The sequence below is a fragment of the Elephas maximus genome, chromosome 4 (assembly GCF_024166365.1).
Source record: "Elephas maximus indicus isolate mEleMax1 chromosome 4, mEleMax1 primary haplotype, whole genome shotgun sequence".
NCBI classification, from domain to species: domain Eukaryota; kingdom Metazoa; phylum Chordata; class Mammalia; order Proboscidea; family Elephantidae; genus Elephas; species Elephas maximus.
The window spans coordinates 55,093,295-55,116,196 of record NC_064822.1 but is presented as its reverse complement, the minus strand read 5'-3'; the positions used below and the strand labels follow the sequence as shown (position 1 = coordinate 55,116,196).

The window sequence follows — 22,902 nt, the reverse complement described above, 5'->3', positions numbered from 1 at the left end:
TTAAAAAAAAAAAAAAAAGACTGACTTTATTTTGGTTGTTGGCCACTTTAGTACAAACAGTTGGGGGTAAACGTGCACCCCGCCACACCGAACTGAGGAGAAGTTACTATTTGTTTCTACGGTGAAAGCCCTCTTTCCTTCCACTTAACAACTCTCAAAGTCAGACTGGACGGCAGCAGGGTTTTTACGCTCTGGGGAGCCAATCTCTCCCCTGAACGGGATTTCACATATACAGGCATGTACGCACTTTATGGTTCAACTAAGTCACCATGGTGTTGCATTCTCCCTCTACCCACTCTCCCCAGGGGCCTAGTGTCAGGAAACTTGTCTCTTCTCAATGCTTCTTCCAAATATCTTTCTGTAGAGCTTCCACCAGTCCTTGGGGCTCTGCTCCAAGGTCCTTTTGAGGTGGTTCAAAAGAGATGCCTGCGGTTGCCATCCCTCAAGAGTTAAGGTCCTGTTGGCTCCCGGCCCCTCCCCTGCTTGCCAAGGCGGTTGTCAATGAGCCAAGGGCTTCCACGGCACTGGGATCTGGCTGCAGAAAATGAGGCGGGAGGGAGAAGACGGGAGCTGCCCCTGTCTCCCCTCACCTTGAGCTGAAGAGTGCTGGTTTGCTCCCAGTAAGGCATTGAGCGCTGATTCAGGCCAGTGATTGTCCAGCCTGGTTTACAACCAGACAAGAAAGTCCAGGAAGTGGGGGGCCTCGGGCAGACACTCCTCCAGGCAGATACCCCTCCATACCCAGCCCTCACCCCTCCCCCACTCCAGGTTCTCACAGGCAATGCTAAGAACAATTTGATGAAAGCTTAAAAAATTATTGAGACTAGAAATGTTATTCAGTCCCAAGATAAAGCTGGTGCCAAGCTAGTCTTTCTATAAAAAGGTATTTAATTTTTTAAAAGCATTAAAAAAAAAAAAAGCTAAATAAAGTAAAGCTGGGGAAAAGGAGCTGGATATCAGGTTTATCTTATTTTTTCTTCTCTTCTAAGGAGAAACACTTGATATTCAAACTATTGGGGAGGCAACCTGAAGGCTAGATAGCCAAAGCCTTGAGTATTTAGGTGTTCTTGCTCTATCAAGAAATTCTCATTTTTCTGGGTGGTGTGTGAGTGAACCCCTTGTTCTTCTGGCCCTTGCTCAGCACTCTAACACCCAATGTTACAGACTTGGAATGAATTCCTTATCCTAGGCAGTAACCCCGTGGAGGACCAGGGGCTGGTGGCATGTCCCCTGGAGCCACTGCTGGGAGAGGTCTGATGGCCAGCCCTTAGGTATGGGTGGGTGGTAGCTGGTGTCAGGGGACAAGTCGGAATGTTCCAGGAACACTGCCTGTCTGCAGCAACCTGTTTCTAGTAAGTTCAGGAGAGGAAATAAAGACAACCCAGCATTTAAAATAATTTTAAATAATTAAAAGTAAACGCACAACTCTGTGGGCTCACTAGATAGATCTGAAATGCCTTTGGGCAGTAGGGATCCAGCCTGAAGAGGCCCTGGGGAGCACCTCCCCTCAGGTCCTGACTCAAGAACCTCAAACTTCCAGTGCATTGACCCTTCCAGCCAATTTTGTGCCTCACATTAGAGGGAAAACAAGGCACTGGCGAGGTAAACGATGTGGTTAAGGTAACACGTGGTCGGGGGAATAGGCAGGAATGATGTTCATGACTGTTGTAACCTTGCTCTCACCTGACCTGCGCTCCCCACCGCGTTCCCACTGGTGGACAGGCACCAGCAACCGCATCCTCCTCACAACAGCTGCCTGAGGCAGCTCCACATACACTGGAGAGCTTACAACAGTCCTTCTCCTAGATCTCGAGGATGCTACATCTGCCTACTCTGGAGGCCATTCAATACAACATCCAGGCTACAAGAGTCCCAACCCACATCCTGTCTTGCCCCGCAGCCAGGGCCACCCCCACAGCTGGCTCCACCCAGGGTCCAAAGGGCTGCCCAGAGCTTGTAGCTGAGACCCAACTGCTGCAGAACTAGATGGCCTCTTCTGGTCACGTTGGGTATGAAAAGAAAGGTGTGTGTGTGTGTGTGTGTGTGTGAGCTTCAGAGGACGCTATCTCCCCTCCCACATTTGTCCTGGTTACTGGTGACTTCCCAGGCAGGGGCAGCGGGCAAACAAGGCCTACCCTCAAAAGCTAAAACTCCCAACTTGCACGAAGACCTCAGGGTAGTAGGCTCAAGGAGTGAGGCTGCATAAAAATGCTACCTGGTAAAGTCCAGAAGTAACAGGCTGCCTAGGAGCGACTGGAGGGCCAACACGCTCCCTGTGCTGGTGTAGCAGGAAGGAGTGTCGCTAAGTGGCCCGTCTCGTCAGCTTATAAAGTGACATAAAATGGCACATTCTCTCCCCTTAACCATTTCTGACTCTGATCCCTAAGGGTTCAGGAAGGGTTTCAGAGCCAGCAGAGTGGCCATTTGTTGGAAGAGGGTTGTATGCTTGAGGTGGCTCTCATGGACTCCAGCAGCCTTCCTTTCTGGTTGTCTGCCTAGAAGAACAATCCCTACTTCCTGTCTCCCAGGGTTGCTGTGAAAAGTAGCCAAATCCTGCCCATTCCCCTCTAAAGAACAAAAGGTGACTGCAATCAGAGTGGGTGGCCATCAAAACCACTCTCTCCCCCAAGAGGCAAGGGCCATGATCTATCTTTCCTTGCAGGAATCAAGGGCCACAGCATCTTCACACTTGAGCTGGTTACATGTTTTTTCTTCTTCTTTCTACCTAAGATGTCCTCATTTGTCCTGGCCAGGCTCCTTTCTTTCTTCCGGGGTAGCCGGCAACATCTTCCTGGTGGGCAGCTTTCCATGGCAATGACCTCCAGATGACCTCTCAACTGGGCCAGGCTCAGGTCTACCCGTTCATTGCTGTTCTTTGCCCTCCTCTGCTGCCACTTTTGAATTCTCCAGAGGGAAACTGTATGCCTTTGGGGTTAGTTCTGTGGGGGATCATGAAGCCTGTGATATTTCTGATATGTTAACACACTAAAGGAGGGGACAAGCGAGCTGGACTGTACCTCTATTTGGAAAAGCAGCCCAGGAGGGTTCCGGTAGCAAAGGGAGAAGAGTTGGCCTGGACTATTCCTTTCTGGGAAGTTCCAAGACCTATGTACTGAATGAACATGGCAGACATGAAAACATCTGGATGGTTTTGTCCTGGTAGCTGTAGACCCTATACCAGTGAGCTCACTAGTCAGCCACGTTAACCACACTGGTCAGCTGGGGGCCAGGCTAGGAGAGTGGACAGTACCAAAGGGTCACTCTGATTTGGAGAATCTCTATTTCAAAGAATATGCTTCTCTTTAAGAGGCTACTGGGGCTTGGTTTTAAAGAGCAGTTTCTTATCAAACTGGGTTGCTTCGAGTTCCCACGTGACCTGGTGCCAGAGCCACCTCCACAGCAGGCTTCACCTGGGGTCCAAAGGGTTGCCCAGGGCTCAGAGCTGAGGTCCAGCTGCTTTAGGACAACATGTCCTCTTCTGGCTCAGAAAGGTCACGTTGGGTATAACAAGGAAGGAGAGGTTGTGTGTGTTAATGGCTGAGCCAGGGTAATACGCGGGACTAAAAAAAAAAAGTGTTCTTTTAACAACCTTGTACACACCAATGCACATGCCAGATATAAAATGACTTGACTGGACTCTGCCTCCTGCAGCAGGCAGGGGGTTGGGTGTGGGATGCACCCTGGCTTACTGCCTTGTCCAATAAAACGACTTAAGAAATACACTATGTATTTCTTTTAAAACCTTTTATTGCTTATAAAATGGGCCACTCCCCTTTATGGGTCAGACATTCCCATCTTTTTTACTCTCCCCTCTTCTTGCCCCACTAAAGTTTCTTGTCTAAGGATAGATTAAAGAACAGTCTGTGTCATTGCTGGCCCCAATCAGCTTGAGGATTGCTCCTGGCAACGAAGACCCCAAGACATCATCTCAACAGTTAGAATCCCTGCTGGGGAATCTCCACAGAGAAAACTTCGGGAAAACAGAGCTGCTGGCTACCACGCTATTGGTGGTCCCTCAAACTCAGGAGCCAGGGCTGCCTTCCCTCCAGGCTGCTAACTCTGGTTCCCTGCAAGACTTACTTAGCCTTGTGTTTGGGCTCACTCAAAACAATGCTGGCATTTTATAGACATATCCTGCTCCCCCGGCCTTCTAGAGGACTTAGCTCTTGGGAAGAAACCTTAGCTGGGGAAGCTGCATACTTTCTCAGTTGAAAAATACTTCACATAGCATGTCATCTAGTACTAAAATCAACTGCAAACTAGTTACAAAAGGGGCATGGTTTAAGAACAAGTGCTCTACTAGAACCTGAAATCCTAACATTGTTGAGAGTGAAGAGCTAGGGAACATTCTGGAAGCTTGAGGAGTTTTGCAGCCTCTGTGCAAAGTCTCCAGGCCCTTTCTGATAACTGCAGGCAGCAGCGTGTGCTTTGAAGAGTGCAGTAGTCATAAGGTTGACATGTACTGGGGGGCAGCAAGGGGCAGATGCTAACGCCTGGTGTTCCTGCTACATCAGGCCATTTAAAGTGTATCACCATTGCCACAGCCCTCATGAGTAACTTCATAAACTGCTTCCTTGTTTAGGGGTTAGGAGGACCTACAAGGGATGGAGACAGCTCTTCTGGGGCTCACTAGTCTGAGTGGGATTCAAGTGGTGGAAAGGTGAGGGAAAAGGCCATGCAGGCAAAGAAGGTCCTGTCCCAAGTCTGATTTTCTTGGAAGACTGGGATTTGAAGATAGAATCTAGAATGCCTCCCTCTACCCCTGCCCCCACTTTTTTTTTTTTTTTTTAAGAAAAGTGAATAAAAATGGAGACTTTGCCTCATCAGAAAAAAGGAAGTAAAGAAGCCAGAGCCTGTGATGGTTGCTAGCAGTATGTCTCCTGGGTTTTCACAGGAAGAGAGACGGCAGCTTTTGGACAAAGTGAAGAACAGACAGGTTCTTTGCTCGTTTGTAGTAAGTGTTCAGGTTGAGGCACAGTATGGTTCCCCACGGAAATTCCAAGATCAGCATGGACCCTTGACCTGTCCTGTCCTTGGGAGCCCTCACAGTTGCCTGTTCCCTCCATACTGGCCCCCTCCCCACCAGGAGTCAGCCAGAGCCCCCATTCTGGACTGGTCTGGCCCTGATGGGAAACCTCCCTGGGCTTACTATGTGCTGACTCTATGGCTGGCCAAACAGCAGACTCCTTGATGTCCTTAGTCAGTGGCTCTACGAGTGGTACACAACCAGGCTCTGGCCGAACCACCAGAAGTGAAGAGTTTGGCTTAAGGAACTAGCTACATGGTGCTTGTCATCCCTAGAAGCTGGATGCTTGCCTCCCCATGAAGAGCCTGCTACTGGGGAGGTTGCTGTCCCCCTTGGCAAGAGAGGGCTGGATTTACTTGTCTGTCTGTGTGAGACCAACTTAAATCCCACACCTGCTGCAACAGGTACATTTCTACCTGGTTTCACCTTAAGCTAAGACAAGGAACTCATCAGCCAGGCTGATTACGAGATCCCACCACAGCTGTCTCCATCAATCCAGAAGTGGGCTTCCCTCAAATTTTCTTTAATAAATGTTTCATGGGAGGTGAAATCTGGCACCAAAACTGAGGAAAAAGGGACTCGGCAGGGCTGGGATCCCAGCATGGGGAGACAAGAACCGCATCTTTGCCTTTTGGCTTGGCCTCAAATGATGCTGAAATGTGTTCTTGACAAGCGAATGCTCCAGGTCTACATGTCTGGTGCCCCCTGGAGGACAGGGTGCTGGGTGAATGAGGAGGAGGGGGCTGGACATGATGTACAGGAGGGAACAGAAAAGCCGTGAACAAGGACCTGGCACTGTTCTCTGATGCCCGCTGGGTCAGTAACACTATGAAGAAGCCTACTAGAGGCATGGATCGCACGCTCAGTCTTGGGTCAGGCTGTGCAGATGTAACAGGGACATGCCCCTCACTCCTACATCCGGGTGCCAGGTGATCAGTGTCTCTAGTAAAGATATAAAAATGAAATTGCTTCAAGTATTAAAAAATAAGTTAATTAACAAAAAGGGTCCAAAGCGGCTGAGGGTCTCGCCAGGTCATCAGCTTCATTTCAAGGTGCAAACACAGAAAAAACGCCAAGAAAAGAGAACCCCCTGCCCCACGTGAAGCACTGAACAGTGACGTCACCTGTTGGTTGAGCCGGGGCTTGAAATGCAGGGCCTTACCCTGGCCCCCCAAAGTCAGTATTTTCCAGTGTCAAAATGGTGTGAATTAAAAGCAAAAATGCAGCAATCCACAGGCCTCAGGCAACAGCCAGAGAGATGCCTGGGGCATTTGGCCACTTAGGGTCCAGTGTGTGGTACGGGGCAGGGAGCAGACCCCTCGTTCCCCCCTCACTTGCATAATGAACTTGGAAGCCTCTGGCCCTCTGTTTCCCCGGCAATGCTGGGGTCTGCATCACCGTGGGCGGCCATGGCTCCTCTCCCGGTCTCCATACACAGCCTTACTCTGGTGGGGGGTGTTTTCATTTCTTTGGTGGCGCTTCACGGAGAATGAAAAAGACAGCTGCCCCTTCCTCTGTGGAGGCTTGCTCAGTGGTGGCTGTGGTTCTGACAGCGGGGGCAGCTCCTGCTCTTCTCAAACATGCCCACGGAGAAAAGAGGCACCAGCCAGGGTGCTTCCTCAGGGAGTGTGTGGGCTGTCTGCACGTCGTACGTCTCACGCTCCCCGCCCTGCTCTCTTCTGTTGGAAGTCCAGTGGACCTCTCCCAAGGAGGCTGAGTCGTTGCAGGCTAGTGTCTTCGCCTAGGGTTTCCCCGCAGCACGTGAGACTTGGCTGTGCTTCTCAAGAGGCACGAGGACATTTGAGTGCAAACTCCCAAAAGTGCTGGGCCTTCTCCATCCTGGAATCCCGATGGTTTGGGAGACCCAGCCCGAGTCAGGAGGATGCCGAGAGACTGACCAGCCAGAGGTGGGCAGGCACTCAAGACCAGTTCAGGCTGAAGCCCTTGGACAGCATGACTGCCTCCAGGTCCTTGTCCTCCTCTTTTTCTCGGAGCCGCTGCTCCTCCAGCAGGGCCACCAGGGAGTCTCTCTGCTCCACCACCTCCAGCATCTCATTCAGGATCTTCTTCTCCTCTGACAGCTCCTCCTCCGTCTTCAGGTGATCTGTGGGGACCGAAGAAGACATTAGGTCTGGAGGTCCAGGGAGATGGCACCCACACCTGACCTCCCTGTGTACACCTCACCCCCGTTCCCTCTCACCTTCCACCGCCATCCGCTCCCGCAGTTCTTGCTGCAGTCGGCTTTGCCGGTCTTCCAGTTCTAGTTCCCGGGCACTGAGAATGGGGCGAGGGGGAAAGATAAGCAACAGTGACTCGGGGACCAAGCTGCCTCACCCCATCTCATTAGGAAGGGCCAATGGTCTTTCTGTGATAGGCACTGCACTAACATCTCCCCCTTCGCCGGGCCTCCCAACTTAAGGCCACTCACAAGATCATCAGCTCCGACTCGTAGCGCACCATGGCGTTTTTCTCTTGCACTAGCTTGAACCACTCCTGCATCAGCTTGGGGTCGTCCTTCTTGCCCATGCCTGCCGAGAGAGAGGGCGCGTCAGGCCGAGGCAGTGTCTGCTGTCCACCCGGCCGGCAGGAATCATCACACAGGGCAAATGTGCAAAGAGAGCCGAGCAAGATGCTGCCGGAACACTCCCAAGCCAGGCCCAGAGTTTGCCTACAGCACATGGGAGGAGGGGCAGAGAACTAGAGGCCCCTGGCATCACGCCTACCCCCAGGGTCTCACTGGGGTGCTGCCCTCATACCCCTCTGGAAGACCCCTGGCCGATGGTGACTACTCACTCCTCATGGGCTGCTGTGTCCCCGTCAGAAACCCTGACCCCCTGCTCAATGCTTTTCTTTTGGTATGTCTTCAATTGCTTTTCTCTCCACACACTTAATGTTTACCGAGCACTTGCCATGTACTAGGTCTCCTCTGAGGAAAGTGGTCTAAAGAAATGAGGTAAATGTGAATTTATAAATTATTCTTTGCCCAACTTTTGAAGTTACATTCATTTAAGCAGTTTTTTTTTCTGGGCTACTGCCCCTCTCTGGGGCCACTGATACTGATGCCTCATTATTTCTTTACATCCTGACAGGAAGATACCTTTCCTGAACTTGTGCCTACATCAGGCTTCCTGGCAAATATTGTCACAGTGGATCCCCGTGATACATGTGGCACATGCCAGGATGTCTACAGGTTTCCTACCAAGGGCAGAGAAACAGCAGACCTCAGAGACTAAATAAGGCAGGCCCCTGCTCTGATCCAATCCCAACAGTAGTTTCCAGAGCTGGCGATTGGCTGCTAACTCCGGAGGCCCAGCTCTGGCACACCACTGCCCTTCGGACCTCCACCAGCAGCAGCCTGACTCCACTGGGCTTAACTGCAGCAGGAGAATGGAAGGAAGAACTTTCCAGCAAATCAAACCACTAAGGAGGGAACAAACTCCTTTCCTTGGCACACCAAGCAGCTCATGACAACAGTGTGGTCCTAAGGCAAAAAAAGGTAGACTTCTCCAATGGTTACATATTTTTGGATCACAAGCCCTTTTTAGAATCTGATGAAAGCTAGGGAAATATATATGTGTACACAGAGCACAATAGTATATAGAATTTCAGGGTCTCATGAGTTTCTTGAAGTCCATCCCTGGGCCCCAGGTCAAGAGGCCTCGGACTAAGAAACGGAATTTCCAAGTCCCTCCAATTTTATATTACTTGGTTGGATGCTCTATCCCAGTAAAGGCCAAGTCCAGAAACGTATGGAAGACATTCTCAGGTATATTCTCTCATATCATCAGGCTCCTGAACTCACTGCTTGCCTACATCCTTCCCACTGGACTTTTTTGCACATTATTCAAAGATAAATCTCTTTCTACAGTGCTGTTTGCTGATGCACATGATGCCTAAGCCAGTTAGTCTTTTACCCACACTCTGGAGAGGCAGAACCATGTCGTGGCCATACAAGCGGAGGTTAGTGTCTGTGTCCTGCCCTGGGGCACATGCAGCTTTGCTCCCCCATGAAGCCCTGTCCCTGAGCTCTGCTCTGAAGGATGGATGCTCCCTCCTGGCCTGCAGTGCCTGCTGCTGAGGAGTCCATGTCTGAGTGTCTGGGGACCATAGCTCTCCTCACCCAACCCAATAGACCAGCCCACGGCTCAGTTCCATGCATTCCTTTCGCAGCATCTCTGCACAGTGTGCCCACGTGCCCATGGAAGATGGAGCCCTTAGGCATGCAAGCTGTCCAGTGCGGCAAGCTGCCGGTGCACTGGGAACGCTCCCCCGCCTCCCCGCCTCCCCGTGTGTAAAGACAAGAAATTCCATGGGGAGACATCGGAACACCACTCATGAGCTATGGTGGAGATTGTTCACAGCTGATGAGCAAGGGGCATGGTAGGGTGGGTGAAAGTCAATGTGAGAGCCATGGAGAGCAGAATAAGAGGTTAGCAAGGGTTAGTCATGACCACACTCCCCTTCCCCTTCCCACATGCCTTTTCAATGACAATCTTATCACCACAACAGACTTCAAATAAGACAAACTAAAAAAACACACTCAGCAAGACACAGGGCAGAGAAGTTTGCTTGTAGGAGTTGTTGTGTAAAAGAACTCAGGGGTGTGTGTGTAGACCAGTCTTCCTAAGGACAGTATTCCTTGACTCCATCAAGATAAATCACTGCTGCACAGGTGGGAGGTTCCTCCCCTGTGCCCTTGGCCCCTCTATCTGATGGATTTGAGACTTAAAGGCCCCAACCATGGAAGGCAGGGCAGCCCTGGGGGCCATACTTGGAGGCCCTGCTTCACTCTGAACCCAGTCCTCCCCTTCAACAGTCAAAGGGATACTGTGCCTTGTAAGAAACTGCCACATACTCATGGGATTTTATAACAGGGCTATCAAGTGTCAGGGGAAGAAAGAGAAATCGTTGGGTTTTGGGTCTCTGTGTGACTAATGTTGCTACAACCCCTTCAGAGGCAGTGGGGATGAAGTTGGGTGAGGTTACGTTACCTTCATGGACACAGCAAGGGCAGAAGGAGAGAGGTCTACGCCGTGGAGTCCCGCCACTGGGCTCAACTTCAAAAAGGACCAAACAAGGAGAGGAGGAGGAAACGGAGAAAGACAAAAAAGGAGGAGGAAAAAGAGGAGGAGGAATTTGGAAGCGGAGAGGGACAGGGAGAAGGTGAAATAAAAAACAAGCAGAGGACAAAAAGCATAAAAATTGAGAAAGGAACAAGAGGAGGAAAAGAAAAAAATACAAGAAACGGAGAAGCAGAAACAAGGGAAACAAAGTCTACAAATGAATTAAGTCCTTTTTTCAGCACGGAAACTGAACAAGAGCAGACCCAGGCACTGGGCGGCAGCCACTGATGGGGCGTGTGGCTTAAAAAAGGGGTGAAGGATTCCTCCAGGGAAGACGCACACAGAGCCCCATCATGGCAGGCAGCTTGCGTGCTCCTTCTTTCTTTATTCCTTACAGGGAGGGCTGTGAAATTTGTGCATTACTACATCGTGGCCTTCTAGGCCTTGGGCTCCCTCCTCAAAAGTGCCTAAAGCCCCTGGATAGGTCTACCTCTGTGCAACAGATCATATTAAATATGGAGCCAATATTGCTTTTAGGCTTGCAGGTGATAACCTGGGGTCACCAACCAAGCCTATGTGAGATATTCTGTCTCCATAGTCACATGTGCTTGAACTGAAACGAATCTTGGGTCAGTCTAAGGGATGACGAGGGCTCTGCTGCCGACAGGTCACCATGCCTACAGGAAGAATATGAGACAACCGAGGTAGCACCCTCATCCTGTGGCTAGCTTCGAGGGCTCTGGCATCTGCAACGCTTTGAATTCTGAGCCAGGACATGTTGGAGGAAATGTATACACACAGAGGAGACATTTACCAGTCCAAATCACCATCCCCCCATATGCCAGGGACAGCGAACCACCCATTTCTTCTGGCCCTTCCACCTCTGTGGAAGGATCCAATGCCACATCTGGGGGGAAGGCTGTCACACTTTGGACTGCAAGACCAAAAAGGGTGAGCTGACAGGACATGCCAAAAATTCACAGTAACGATGCCAGTAAGTCATGGATGGGGCAACTGAGAGAAGACAGTGTGGAGGGAGACATTTCTAAGATCTTGGGGAGACCCGAAGGTTACTCAAGGAAGAGGGAGGAGAGCTGCGCAAGGGACCATCACAGAACCACAGGAGCACGCACAGGAGACAACAAAGCCCAGAGAAGAAACAGGGCTCAGGGCTGTAGGGGCAGGGTGCGCGGGTAGCTTTATGATCACAGCAGGGCTTAAGAAACAGCCTTGCTTTAGTCAACAGAAGGGCCAAGCAGACAAGCTACTGTTGGGCTGCCTTTCTCCTGAGCAACTGGATAAATGCAGGCACTGTGTTTTCCCTTTGGGTCCATCACAGTATTTTGCACAATGCTCTGCTGTGCACAGGTAATATGATATGGGGTAAAACTTCAAAACTAAAGCCAGACAGAGAGTATGTGTGTGCACCTATGGTGATTATACCCACTGTTCTAAACAGATACAACTCGACATCAGCTTCCCTGGCTGATTCCGGCATGAATAAACGTGGGATAGGGGAGAAGGATTCCTGTCCTAAAAAATATGCTCTGCCTATTTAGCTGATCTTCTGTTTCCTTTATTTCAAAGTATAGAGTCTGTGTCGATGCTCAAAATACCTGGACACCAAAGAACAAAATAAAACCCTTTGCCATCAAACTGATTCCGACTCATGGTTGCCCACGAGTTACAAAGCAGAACTGCTCCATAGAGTTTTCCTGGCTGTGATCTTTACAGCACCTTGTGAAATACGAGGTCAATGAAAAATCACTGTTGCTTTCTGTGTTGGATGTTGCACAACAGTCCACGATGCAGGTTAGAACAGCGTCCACATGCATTAGCAAGGGACAGTGACACAACACACAGCCAATATACGTCCACAGCAAAGAAGTATGTGCTGCATGTATCAACAAAACCGGCTTCTACTTTTTGGGCATCGTGAAATATAGCATTTAGCTTCTTTTATGTAGACCAAACCCCTAGTTACCCTTCCCGATACCTACGACAATACGAGGTACAGAATATTCAGAACAGGAACTAAGAAAGGGGGCATCACATAAAGGAAGTGTTTAAAAAGAAAAAGAGAAAAAGGTCTTCTAACACTAGCAGAAGGCAGGATGGAGAGGGCTGGCACTGGGCCCCTGAAGACATAGACCGAGGTTATAGCTTTCTGGCATGCTCCCATATTTCCAAAATCAATGTATGCTACTTTTACCATCAAAAAAGCATACAAGAAACATTATTTTCAAAAACAGACACAGAGGGGAAAAAAAAAACAAGGGAGTTCCACCCCAAGCTAGAATCTGAAATGAGACGTGAGGGGGCACAGCCACATTCATAGCAATTTCTCTACCTTTTATGGAGATGTGAGAAGTAGGTGATTTGGTTCACTGGTCCTAAGGGCTAAGATGTCATCAAGCACACGGCAAATACAATTTTTTTTTAATGCTGGGGCAATTGTTTCTGTCTCTTTTTAACAAGCACCATACTGATCACTTCTCAAACCATTTCTGCAGCCTCTGGACTCTTGTCATTACTTTAGAGCCCCCAAGATTTGGTCAAGGTTGGAGGCTCTTTATCAGCAGGTGAAGACTCTCATCCTGGACTACCTGGCCTGACTTCAACACTCTGCAAACTTCCCTGGTCCATTTTACACCCTGGCAATAAACGAAATCTTTCCCTCTGAATCAGTACTCCTTTTGAAAAGTGACCCTCCTTTGGTGCTTCTCTAGCCACTCTCCCTGAAGCAGGGGCAGGCAACACGTGCCACTGAATTCCGAAAAGCAGCAGAATATCATCATAGAGTAAGACAAGTGCGATGTATGAACCAAGCATGGACTGTGCTTTAAAGCTTCAAAACACTCTCACACGTGTTACTTCATTTGATCCTTACAATGTCCCTGGGTGGCTACCCGGGCAGCCATTATCACCCCCATTTTTAAACGAGAAATCTGGGACTTAAAGCAGCGGACCCTGGACTGAAAACATCTTCCTTTTCCACCCTGAGCTAAGAGCTTGTTCTCTTTGGAAGGGCCAGTGCAGGTCCAGGCGAATCTAAAAAATGGTGGCGACTTGAAGTGGCATGAAGAGGAGCCACACACAGGCCCTAGCTTGGTGCACAGTGTGGAGTCAGAATGCCATCCCTCCTTCTGCGCCAGACTTCTGTAGAGGATAAGTACCCTGTTAGGGGATGTAGGGCAGGTGGGACCTGAATCCAGGTTTCACCCTCCTCAGTCGGGTGTGCTCTCCATACTGTGCTTCACCCTTGAACTGCTCAGATACCTCCCCTCAGGCCCTGCCTCTGCCATGGCCCAGGCTAGTCTGGGACCCAGTATGGTTGGAATGGCTGACACGTGGGAGGAAGTTAACAATCCTATGGCTTTTTCTCTTCTCTACACTTGTTTGTTCTATATTTCCATATTCCCTTCAACCCACTCATAAGATGCTTCATCCCCAAGATACTGTATCCTCCCCTCTTATCAGCTAATTGAATGAAAGGTTAGGATAGCTGTGAAGAAAAACCCTGCAAGATGTTGAACTTGGATGTTCATATGAAATATACATAAACCCTACTTCAGTCCCTCTGGAACTCAAAATCCCAAGAGCCCAAGCAGCCCTTGCCCTGAGACTGAGAGGTATAGAAGGGTTTAGTACTTTTCTTATGAGGAGAGGCGGGGATGTATGAAGCTTGGCATGCCAACGAACACCAGGGACAGCACAGCCCTGATGGGAGTCAGCTTGAGGCTCTGCATTTCCAATTCAGTAATTCAGTTCTGTCTGGTTATATTTAACCTGCTGGCTTCTATGCTGGCACTAACATAAAAACCTGTTAGAAATATCTTATAAGGATCATGGGCTTATTTTAAAGACAATGTGAGAGACTAATCATCTATATAAGAAATGTCTGCTGAAAACCTCTTCGGTACCAGGAACTGTGCTAGCCACTCATTATCCCAATTTTCTTTAAGAGCTAAAGCAGATAAGGGTTTCTGGTTGGAGGGGGAAGATGAGGGCAGAAGCAGCAACAGGAAAGCAAGTTGGTAGGTCAGACTCCAGTCTTCCTGGACAAAAAAAAAAAGGGGGACAACCAGGAAGCTGGAATAGGCTTAGAAGAAGCCCTGGAGACCTACTTTACCTCAGGCACTCATATCTACCCATTATACAGGCTCCTAGCTCCCCCATGTTGGACCAAGGAGCTGTCACCAGAAGCCTAAAGCTGAGGGGTCTCTACATGCTGTGCCTGGTGGTCCATGGGGAAGGGCTTGCTAGGGAGAGATCTAGATCCTGCGAGTCCCAGCCTGGACTGTTGCATTTCCTCAGGGAAACACACTAGTCTAGTACTGTATGCTAGAATGTCTAGAAACATTGAGGTGAAGTTTCTATAAGCTAAGCCACCATTTATAACTGCATTTCCATGTAAAAATACAGAATTCCAAAGAATCAGCTCACATAGAACATCCTGTTACGAGACGGAAATTGCCCCCAACCTCTACCACACACACTTTCCCTTCTGATATACAGAAGGTTGTTGCATGTGCAAAAACCTACTGCAAAGTACCCCTGGGTTAGATCATTTCCCTTTCAGCTATACTTTAGGAAAATCCTGCAGGTACAAAAAGATTCTTTTTTGGTTTTGACTTCCATTTGGCCTCTGAACATGCTCTATGGCATATCAAGGTGTCAGGGGCTGGAGAGAGGCTCGCTTACTTCCTCAGGGGCATTTGAAGAGTCCGGCTTTCTGACACAGGACCAGTGTCTGTGGGACAGCCCTCGTCCTGCCTGGGGTGGGCTCTTGCTTCTCACGCCTGTTTTGGGCAGCAATGCCACTGTATTTACTGATAATTCCCAGTGCTGGGACAATACTCTCTGCCCCCCAATCAATGTTAAAGATACTACCAACATTTTTGCTCACCTTTTCCTATGGAAGAAACCTTATCAGGGGCATTAGCTTTCCAGCCCATGCTCAGTCTACCAGTTCAAACTTGCACAAGGCCAACCTGCAGAATGTCTTGGTGGTCTAGGTATAAGTGATGAGGTTTTCATTTACTGTCTTCTCTGTGCTGTTCAGGCTGTGTAGGCTGAAGCAAGGACAGGCTAACCAAATGTTCTGTTGGCTAAGATTATACCTGACTATTCCGACTCCCCAACCCAGGCTACCTATCTGGTCAGTCCCAATGCCTTGGCCCTGGCATGAGGAGGCCTTTCCACTACAAGGCTTAGATGCCCATCCCCAAACCCAGAGTGATGACAAACACTGCTAACCTCGCAGGGAATCAGGTTGGCTGGTGGGCAATGCTATAGAGCAGTGAGCAGACATGAGATGGGGAAGAAGGTTTCTGGTCTGGCAGGCTCAGGCTACATACGTGTGACAAGGCTGGGGAGACACTTCATGCTATAACAACTCAATGCAGAATCAATCTCCAGATTGGGGAACAACATGAAGGCCAAAAAAAAAGGTATGCAAGAATTGAGATCCAGCATGTGTGTGTACACACACACACACACACACAAAGGCACATGCACACGCATACACACAGTGGAATGCTGGGGAATTTCAAGATTTCAAAGTTGTTCCTAAGCAAAAAACAGAGCCAGGCTAATGTGAAAACTGAGCAGATGAGCCCAAATCTAACAACAGCAAATTGAGGGAAGCAAACAGAACAGGCAGGTGTGGACGTGGTCCCTCAGAGGGCGGGAGATGTGGGCAGGCCCAGAGGAGGCCTCCATGTGCCCTTCCCACAAATCACCAGCAACAACGTTCCAGCCCTTTATGTTCCACTTCTAAACGGTTTATATGCTTTCAATTTCACTCTGAGATACCCAATTCAAGAGGTGAGGTCTTTGAAAACTAGAAACTAGGTGTGTGTTTTAATTGAAAATTCTTCATAAGAGATGTGGTTTTTCTCTAAAGATTTCTAGTCATCTATTTGTTCCAGTGCAAGACAACTTGGTGGGCTGTGGTGGGGTGGGGTAAGCCTGTCCAATGTCCCAGGGGAAGGAGAAGAAGGAGTGAGGTCACTCTGGGACCATTCCTCTCTTGCCCAAGGGTCATTATGTGACCTCTTTAATGGTTTCTTTTTAAGTCACAAGGTCCAGGTATGTGGCAAAGGGAATTCTTCATTCACTGTACTGTGGCTCAGAGACAGATTTGGACCGTTTAAATAGCTGGGTGCCATCGAAAGACCCCACCGAGGAATAGTCTGATGGGTGTAACAGTGGGCAAGGATCAGGAGTTTGGCCTCTGCTGGGCAGGGTATGAATTCCCAACACCCTGAGTGCTGCCTGGAGCTTCATCGTAGCCACATGAGAACTAATACAGGCCCTGCTGCCCAGCAGCGGGCTTCTGTAGTCTTCTGGGGATGCAGGAGCAGAGGGGCAATCAGGTCTACATCTCAGGCTCCAGATCTCAAAAGGTATCTTTTTTTTCAAATAATGATTACTACAAAGTGTCCCAAGAATGAAACACCTGCAGAAACTGAAAAGGGACCTAATTCTGGCATCTACGTCTTCCTCTTGGGGCTTGGTGAAAACAGGGCCTGGGGTCCTTGCTCTTTGCCAGGGGGGTCCCCAGGTGATGCCCTCTGGACTAGAAGGTTTCTTTTATGCTTCATTAGGAGGGCAGCAGCAGTTTCTTATGTGGCGAGCAGAACCACAAAAGAAGTCTACATTTTACATAAAATCATTGTGGTCTGATAAAAGGGGAAGTGAGGAGCTGATGAGAACCAAGTGGCAAGGGTTTTGGGGTGTTTGATGGTAAAGTGTTTTATAATTCCAAAGACACACTGAGTTTCTTTTTTCTATTTATTTCAGTTCCCCCTTGCATGTGTTAGAATTCTAAATCCAAAAATCTTCTAGCTGGAGTTCAGGGACCTAGAAATGAAACCAGCCAACTATATTTCATCACTCAGGCTGAATGCTGTAACGTGCAATGGGGGTAGGAAAAATCTAAACTAGACAGGTGTGAGGTGATCGTATGGTAACAGTATCTTGCGCTGGGAGGGAAGGGTGAATATAATTTTTAAGGAAATAGGTTTTGACTATTTCTTTCAGGATATTTTGAATTTAAAAAAATGATCTTTTCTGCACATTGATATTCATTTTAGAATTGACATAAACATTTCCCAGGGGGTGTTAGGAGGACGAGGGAAAGAAGTAAGGGGCATTAGACAAGGATGGGATCGATTAACTGGAATGTAAGCATCAGCCCTTTTACAGCACCAGTGGTCGTGAGTCTGAATGTCACTGAACACACCAAAGCTCTGGGTGCCCAGCGGTCTCTGGAGGGGTGGAACTCAAAGGGAGTACAGGGCCACGGAACATAGCAAGCGGAGCCCACAACAATCAATCCTATTCAGTGAGCTCAAGAGCTCCGGCTCTTTATTGGTGGAGTTACCCTAAGGGTATGGCATTGCCTTATAATAGGAATCACAGAATTACAGCTTTGTTTTTTAAATGAATGGGCCAAGGAGTGCCTTAAAAGGATGGGTTAGAATAAAAAATGAGAATTTCCTTTGCCAGCCTTTCTGTTTTAAGACCACTTCTAGGCATGGAGTCTCCAAGGGGCGATGAAGAGGTCAGGCTGCCAGACCAAGGATGCCAGGACACCAAGAAGGAGCCAGAGCCCGCCCTGTCTCCGCCCTTTGGTTAACCTCAGTGTTGGCTGTTTGGCATTCCTCTTGACAAAATGGCAACCTTCCAGGAGAAAAACTGCCCAAAGATTAGAAACAAAACTCATGGACTGATCATTTCTCTGAGCTAATACAAATGCTGAGCTTTGTATAGCAAGACAACAAAAATACTGAATTTCTTTAAAAGCTGGTAATTCTCCCATGTTAGAGGGCATCGGGATCACCCTGAAGGTGTTAAAACACAGATAACCTGGCCTCATCTCCAGGGTTTCTAATTCAGTAAGTCTGGGGTGGGACCTGATAATTTGGGTTTCTTAACAAGTTCATAGGTAAAGATGCTGATACTGCTGGTCCAAGGACCACACTTTGAGCAGCAATGCCTTAGGCTTTTCCTGTCTTCATTTAAAAGAACAGCAAAGTAAGGCCCAGGACAAAGCAGGGAGTGCGGGCATCATTATAGGCACCTGTCAACATAGCCTTGAGCTCAGCGAACGTGGACAGAAATCACAGAACTCGTCCGTGCGCTTGAATCTTCTGGGGGGAAATGCGAGCACACCCTAGTTAATGAAAATGGGCAAGGCTGATTTCTTCACGTTTGATTCTTGAGTGTGGTTTGCAGTGAGCTTTTTAGTGATGTGATACCTACAAGTTGTGTGTGATGAAATTTGGGAAGATGTCATGTTGACCTGCGAGTGTGTGTCTGTTATGTATGTGTGTATGTGTTGCTGCTGTCAAACAACCAAACAATATATGGGGACCAGGCTGCAAGGCTGATGGGTTGAGGAAGGTGAAGTTTTGTTATAAAAAAATTAAAATAATTTTAAAATTATTTTAATGAGGCAGGAAAAGTGGCCTCAAATCTTTTGGAGCGTATCTGGGCAGTGGGGAGGGTCCGGCATGCTGCTGCGTTCTGAGCTGGAAAAGGGCCTGTGCTTTTGCCATTTGGTTATCAGGTTCATTTCTTCTTGTTTGTGAGCAGGGACTGGGAGAGAGGGCAGGGAAAGGGGATCAGCGGGGTTAGTGTCAGCAACAGATACGGCTATACATACCACCCAGATGCAAGTCGATGAGGTCACTGTAATAAGACTCTCCCCAATAGTCTACAACAAGGAATTGGTGAAGAGAGAGTCATTAGATCAGATAACCCTCCTGTTCCCCCACGCCCAAAGCTATCGACGAAATGAAGCATAAGAGACATACACGCAGATACAGCAAGAGGGCAAAGAGGAACAGCTGGAAAGCACACATCTCTAAGTGCATTATACACACAATAGATACCTGTAGTTTGGGGTGGTGAGAAGGAGGAATTAACTGAATACCACTGGCGATGGAGCCAATACCCAGTAACAATGTGATTCGTATATATACCGCCTGCCGGTTAGGATGGAAGACCTTGGCTTTGTTGGGAACCCTGACTCCTGGGACCCAGCCTTATTTAACTAAGAAGGTTTAAGCAAGTTTAGGGGCAGATCAGGGGTTACTTCCTTCCTTCTTAACCAAGCACTAGAAGCTCCAGGCTGAGGGACTGGGGGCAAGATCTGCACATCCTAAGCAAGCTCTGCAAGGACACCAACTCAGTTTTAAATGCAGACATAGCTCTCCAGGAATTCACTCACGTGTGACCTCACTGGAGACCGTATCAAACTCCTTGCACAACCACTTTTGCGGGATGGGTTTGAGATGAAGGAGATCCTGTTCTTCTGAGGCTGAGGCCCCATCTTCAGCCAGCCTTCTCTTTAAAACAGGAAATTAGCCATGACTTTGTACAGTTCTTAACTCAGGACGATGTGCCCTAAGGCCCTTGGAGGTCTGCTGGCCAGAGGTGCTCCTAGCCTTTATCTCCATCCACTCTGCCGAATGTTAAATTCTTCGCATGCCTGAGATGGAAAGGCTGGGTGCTGCTGAGGGGCTCCAGAAACTCAGCTATTGAGTAGGTGGTGGTCATCTGCCCCAAATCATAAAGAAACACAGAACACACCAAATCTCAGCTGCCACAGTGTTACCCCTTTTTCTCCAAACCTCACAATCTGAATGCTGATCCTGGCAGCCATTTACTCCACATGAGGGTTTTCCCTTCAAGAATGGGCACATCAGAAAGAAGAGGGCAATCTTGTAATGGCTTTTCAGCTCATGCTCTGGGCTGCTCCAGTGGCTTTAAGTCTGAACCAGGGTTCCAGAACCAAAAAGGGCTTCCTGGTGTCCCCAGGACCAGAGAGAATGCAAGAGTCTCAGTGTTGCCCTAGGGTCGAAGGCTCTGAACCAAATCTTTAACTCCAGACCTGAGTAATTCTCAGACAAGTTGAGAGGAGTGGGATGGCAGGTCCATATCAGATCTCTTCCCTGGAAGGGCAACTTGGCTAACGAAGTCTGACCTCCTCAGACAGCGACAGAAGCTTGAGTCCATTCAGCAAGATACTAGCCAGTTCAGCAGAGCCTTCAGGGTGGGGGCTGCACTAGCATTGCTGAAAGACTCCAGATTATCATGCCCGCTGAGGTTACCTTCTTACAGCAAAAATGGTCACACTGATCTGGGCCCAGCCAGGCGCAACCAGAGGAACGGAATGCAGAAAGAGGAAGGAGAGGCCAATGTGCATAGTTTAGCCTCAAAGATGATAAATGTCAACTAAGAACAGGGCCACTAGGAATTCTGACGGAAGACCAGCCTTGGAAGTGACGTCATTAAAATAAGAAAAGGAAAATAACATATTTGGAAATACATTCTTATGGTAGAAGCCACTGTATCTTGAGAATCTCTCAAATGCACCATGGGGAAATCTCCAAACAGAGCTACCAAGGCCTGTCTTTAAAAACTGGACAGACATGTCTTTGGATGGAGAGATCTTGGTGCAACATTGCCTAAAGGAAAGAGTTCGGACCAGAGGAGTGGTTTTCCAATGTTCTGTGGAACCCCAAGGTTCCACAAGAGGGTACTCCAGAGGTCTCCCAAATACCTGGTTCATAAATACTTCTGACTCATTTAAACCCACTTTAATAAGACACAGCACGTTCACTTTTAGCCCACCGAAAACCATCAACACACTAATCTGTGCTGCTAGGTCAACTCACTCTGTGATGCCCCAGGATCAACTTTTCTTGGCCCTCTCTGTGCAAGTATCTGAACTCTCTGAGAATGTGTAAGTGGGACAGCTTGCCTATTTATTTAAAGTCCAGCCTGCAAGTATAGTATTCGTGCAAAATTGTACAGGACAGCTAGCACTCCGTGAGGTGGCAGCCACTCTGTGGTGTGAAGAACTAACTTTACCTAAAGTAATGTCTTGCCCGTATTTCCTGAGAAGATAACTCTAAAACCTTGGACTTTCTGGAGTAATTGAGGTACTGTTGTTATCCAGACCACAACTGAGGATTTGTGCTAATGAATGGGGCTGGCCAGACCAGAAAAATCACCTGGTACCTAGTATCAACTGGTCTCATGAGGTGTGATTTAACCTATAGTGATTATGCACTGAGGCTTTAATCCTGACTAAGTAGACTGAGGCTGATAATGGCTCTGACCTGGAGACTGCAGAGCTTCCTAACTGGCGAGGGGAGGGTGACTCACCCTCTTTGGGATATGGTATGGAAACTCCATGTTGGGAACCCTCCCAGACTTCGCCCGCTTGTCTCTTCCTTATGAAAAGCCTGATTTATATCCTTTCACTATAATAAATTTGTAACTTTAGTACTTTCTCTGAGACATTCCAGAGAATTATTGAACCTAAAGGAGAAGCGAAAGCCACTGAAGGAAATGAGGGACCCCAGGGCATCTGAGCTTGCAGCTGTCATCCTGAAGGAGTTATGGGAAAACCCCAAATTTGAAGCCAGCAAGTCAGAAGTAAGGGTGTGGTGTGGACTCCCGAGTTTTTGGCTGGTGGCCTATTTGGCAATCTGCAGAACAGTGTTCTTTCAACTTGTGAGCTCTACTCTAGCTCCAGATGGCGAGGGGCAGAGAGAAAGAGTGCAGTGTTGCACGCAACTGGTGTCAGAGATGACTGAGAAATGGGAAAGGAGGGATTTGATTGATCTTCATGCTTTGGAGATAGACTGATGTTGATTCTTAGCCACAACCTCTCCAAGCACACTCCTGCCTCGGCGTAGTACTTTACGTGGGTGACATGTTACGTGAAGATACCATAGCACAGTTGGCTTTTGTGTTTATATATGGGAGCTTCCTGACTGATATTTGTTATTTATAAGGAACATGAAGTGCTGTCAGATTCGTTCAACTGTGAGAACATTCCTACTGCTCCACTTTTAAGTTTTGAGCATCTCACATCATTTAAACCACAGGTATCCTGAGATTTCCAGGAGGGCTGCTAAACTGGTTATCATTTGTAACAACTACCTGCGTGAACTGGGACATTCTCAATACAGGGCCCCAGGAATGAGGAGGATGCCAAGCCTTACTGACATCTGCTGCTTCTACTACAGCCTGTATTTTCAAATTTGTGTTTACTAACATTTTAGACTAATTCTTTTTTTTTTTAATTTTTATTGTGCTTTAAGTGAAAGTTTACAAATCAAGTCAGTCTCTCACACAAAAACCCATATACACCTTGCTACACACTCCCAATTACTCTCCCCCTAAGGAGACAGCCTGCTCTCTCCCTCCACTCTCTCTTTTCATGTCCATTTTGCCAGCTTCATCTCCCCTCCAGGCAGGAGATGCCAACATAGTCTCAAGTGTCCACCTGATCCAAGAAGCTCACTCCTCACCAGCATCCCTCTCCAACCCATTGTCCAGTCCAATCCATGTCTGAAGAGTTGGCTTCGGAAATGGTTCCTGTCCTGAGGCAATAGACTAATTCTTTTTTATTTTAAATGTGAACTTATAAAACATACTTATCTAAACCCCTAGAGAATTCTGGCAAAATCCTATGCCAATTTTGAATGGTATATTTTTCTGGTCCCTTGGCAGTTAGCAGCTTGAGTAAAGCAGGCTGTTCTAGAATGGTTCCTAGAAGTACTGTCTTAGGCTCAAACTACATTGGCAGCCAGTGGACGCTAGAGTGCCTTAAGGGAAATGATCAGCCCTGGTGGTGAGTAAGGAGGGGTAGAATGCCTTCCTTAAGGATTTAAGCCGGCTGATCTATCTCTCTCCATCTTGACAGAAGTATACTGTGGGGAAGGGTAAGAAGGGATGATGATGGGCCCAGGCTCCCTCCTGATACCTTCTCCAAGAAGAGAAAAG

The 22,902-nt window shown here is 48.2% G+C and overlaps 1 protein-coding gene across 11 annotated transcripts in view; it reads right to left on the bottom strand.

Annotated features, from left to right (window-relative positions):
- Positions 1-25: 25 nt before the first annotated feature.
- MICAL3 (microtubule associated monooxygenase, calponin and LIM domain containing 3) overlaps positions 26-22,902 on the bottom strand; it is a 241,613-nt gene continuing 218,736 nt past the window's right edge. For 10 of the 11 annotated variants that reach the window (XM_049882102.1, XM_049882099.1, XM_049882106.1 and 7 more), the window contains 4 exons: positions 18,764-18,814; positions 7,455-7,554; positions 7,227-7,300; positions 26-7,130 (listed from right to left, as the gene is read on the bottom strand). In XM_049882102.1, the coding sequence (XP_049738059.1) occupies positions 6,946-7,130; positions 7,227-7,300; positions 7,455-7,554; positions 18,764-18,814 (410 nt within the window). In that variant the 3' untranslated portion in view covers positions 26-6,945. The remainder of the gene's footprint in view (positions 7,131-7,226; positions 7,301-7,454; positions 7,555-18,763; positions 18,815-22,902) is intronic. The other variant, XM_049882105.1, reaches the window with a different exon arrangement.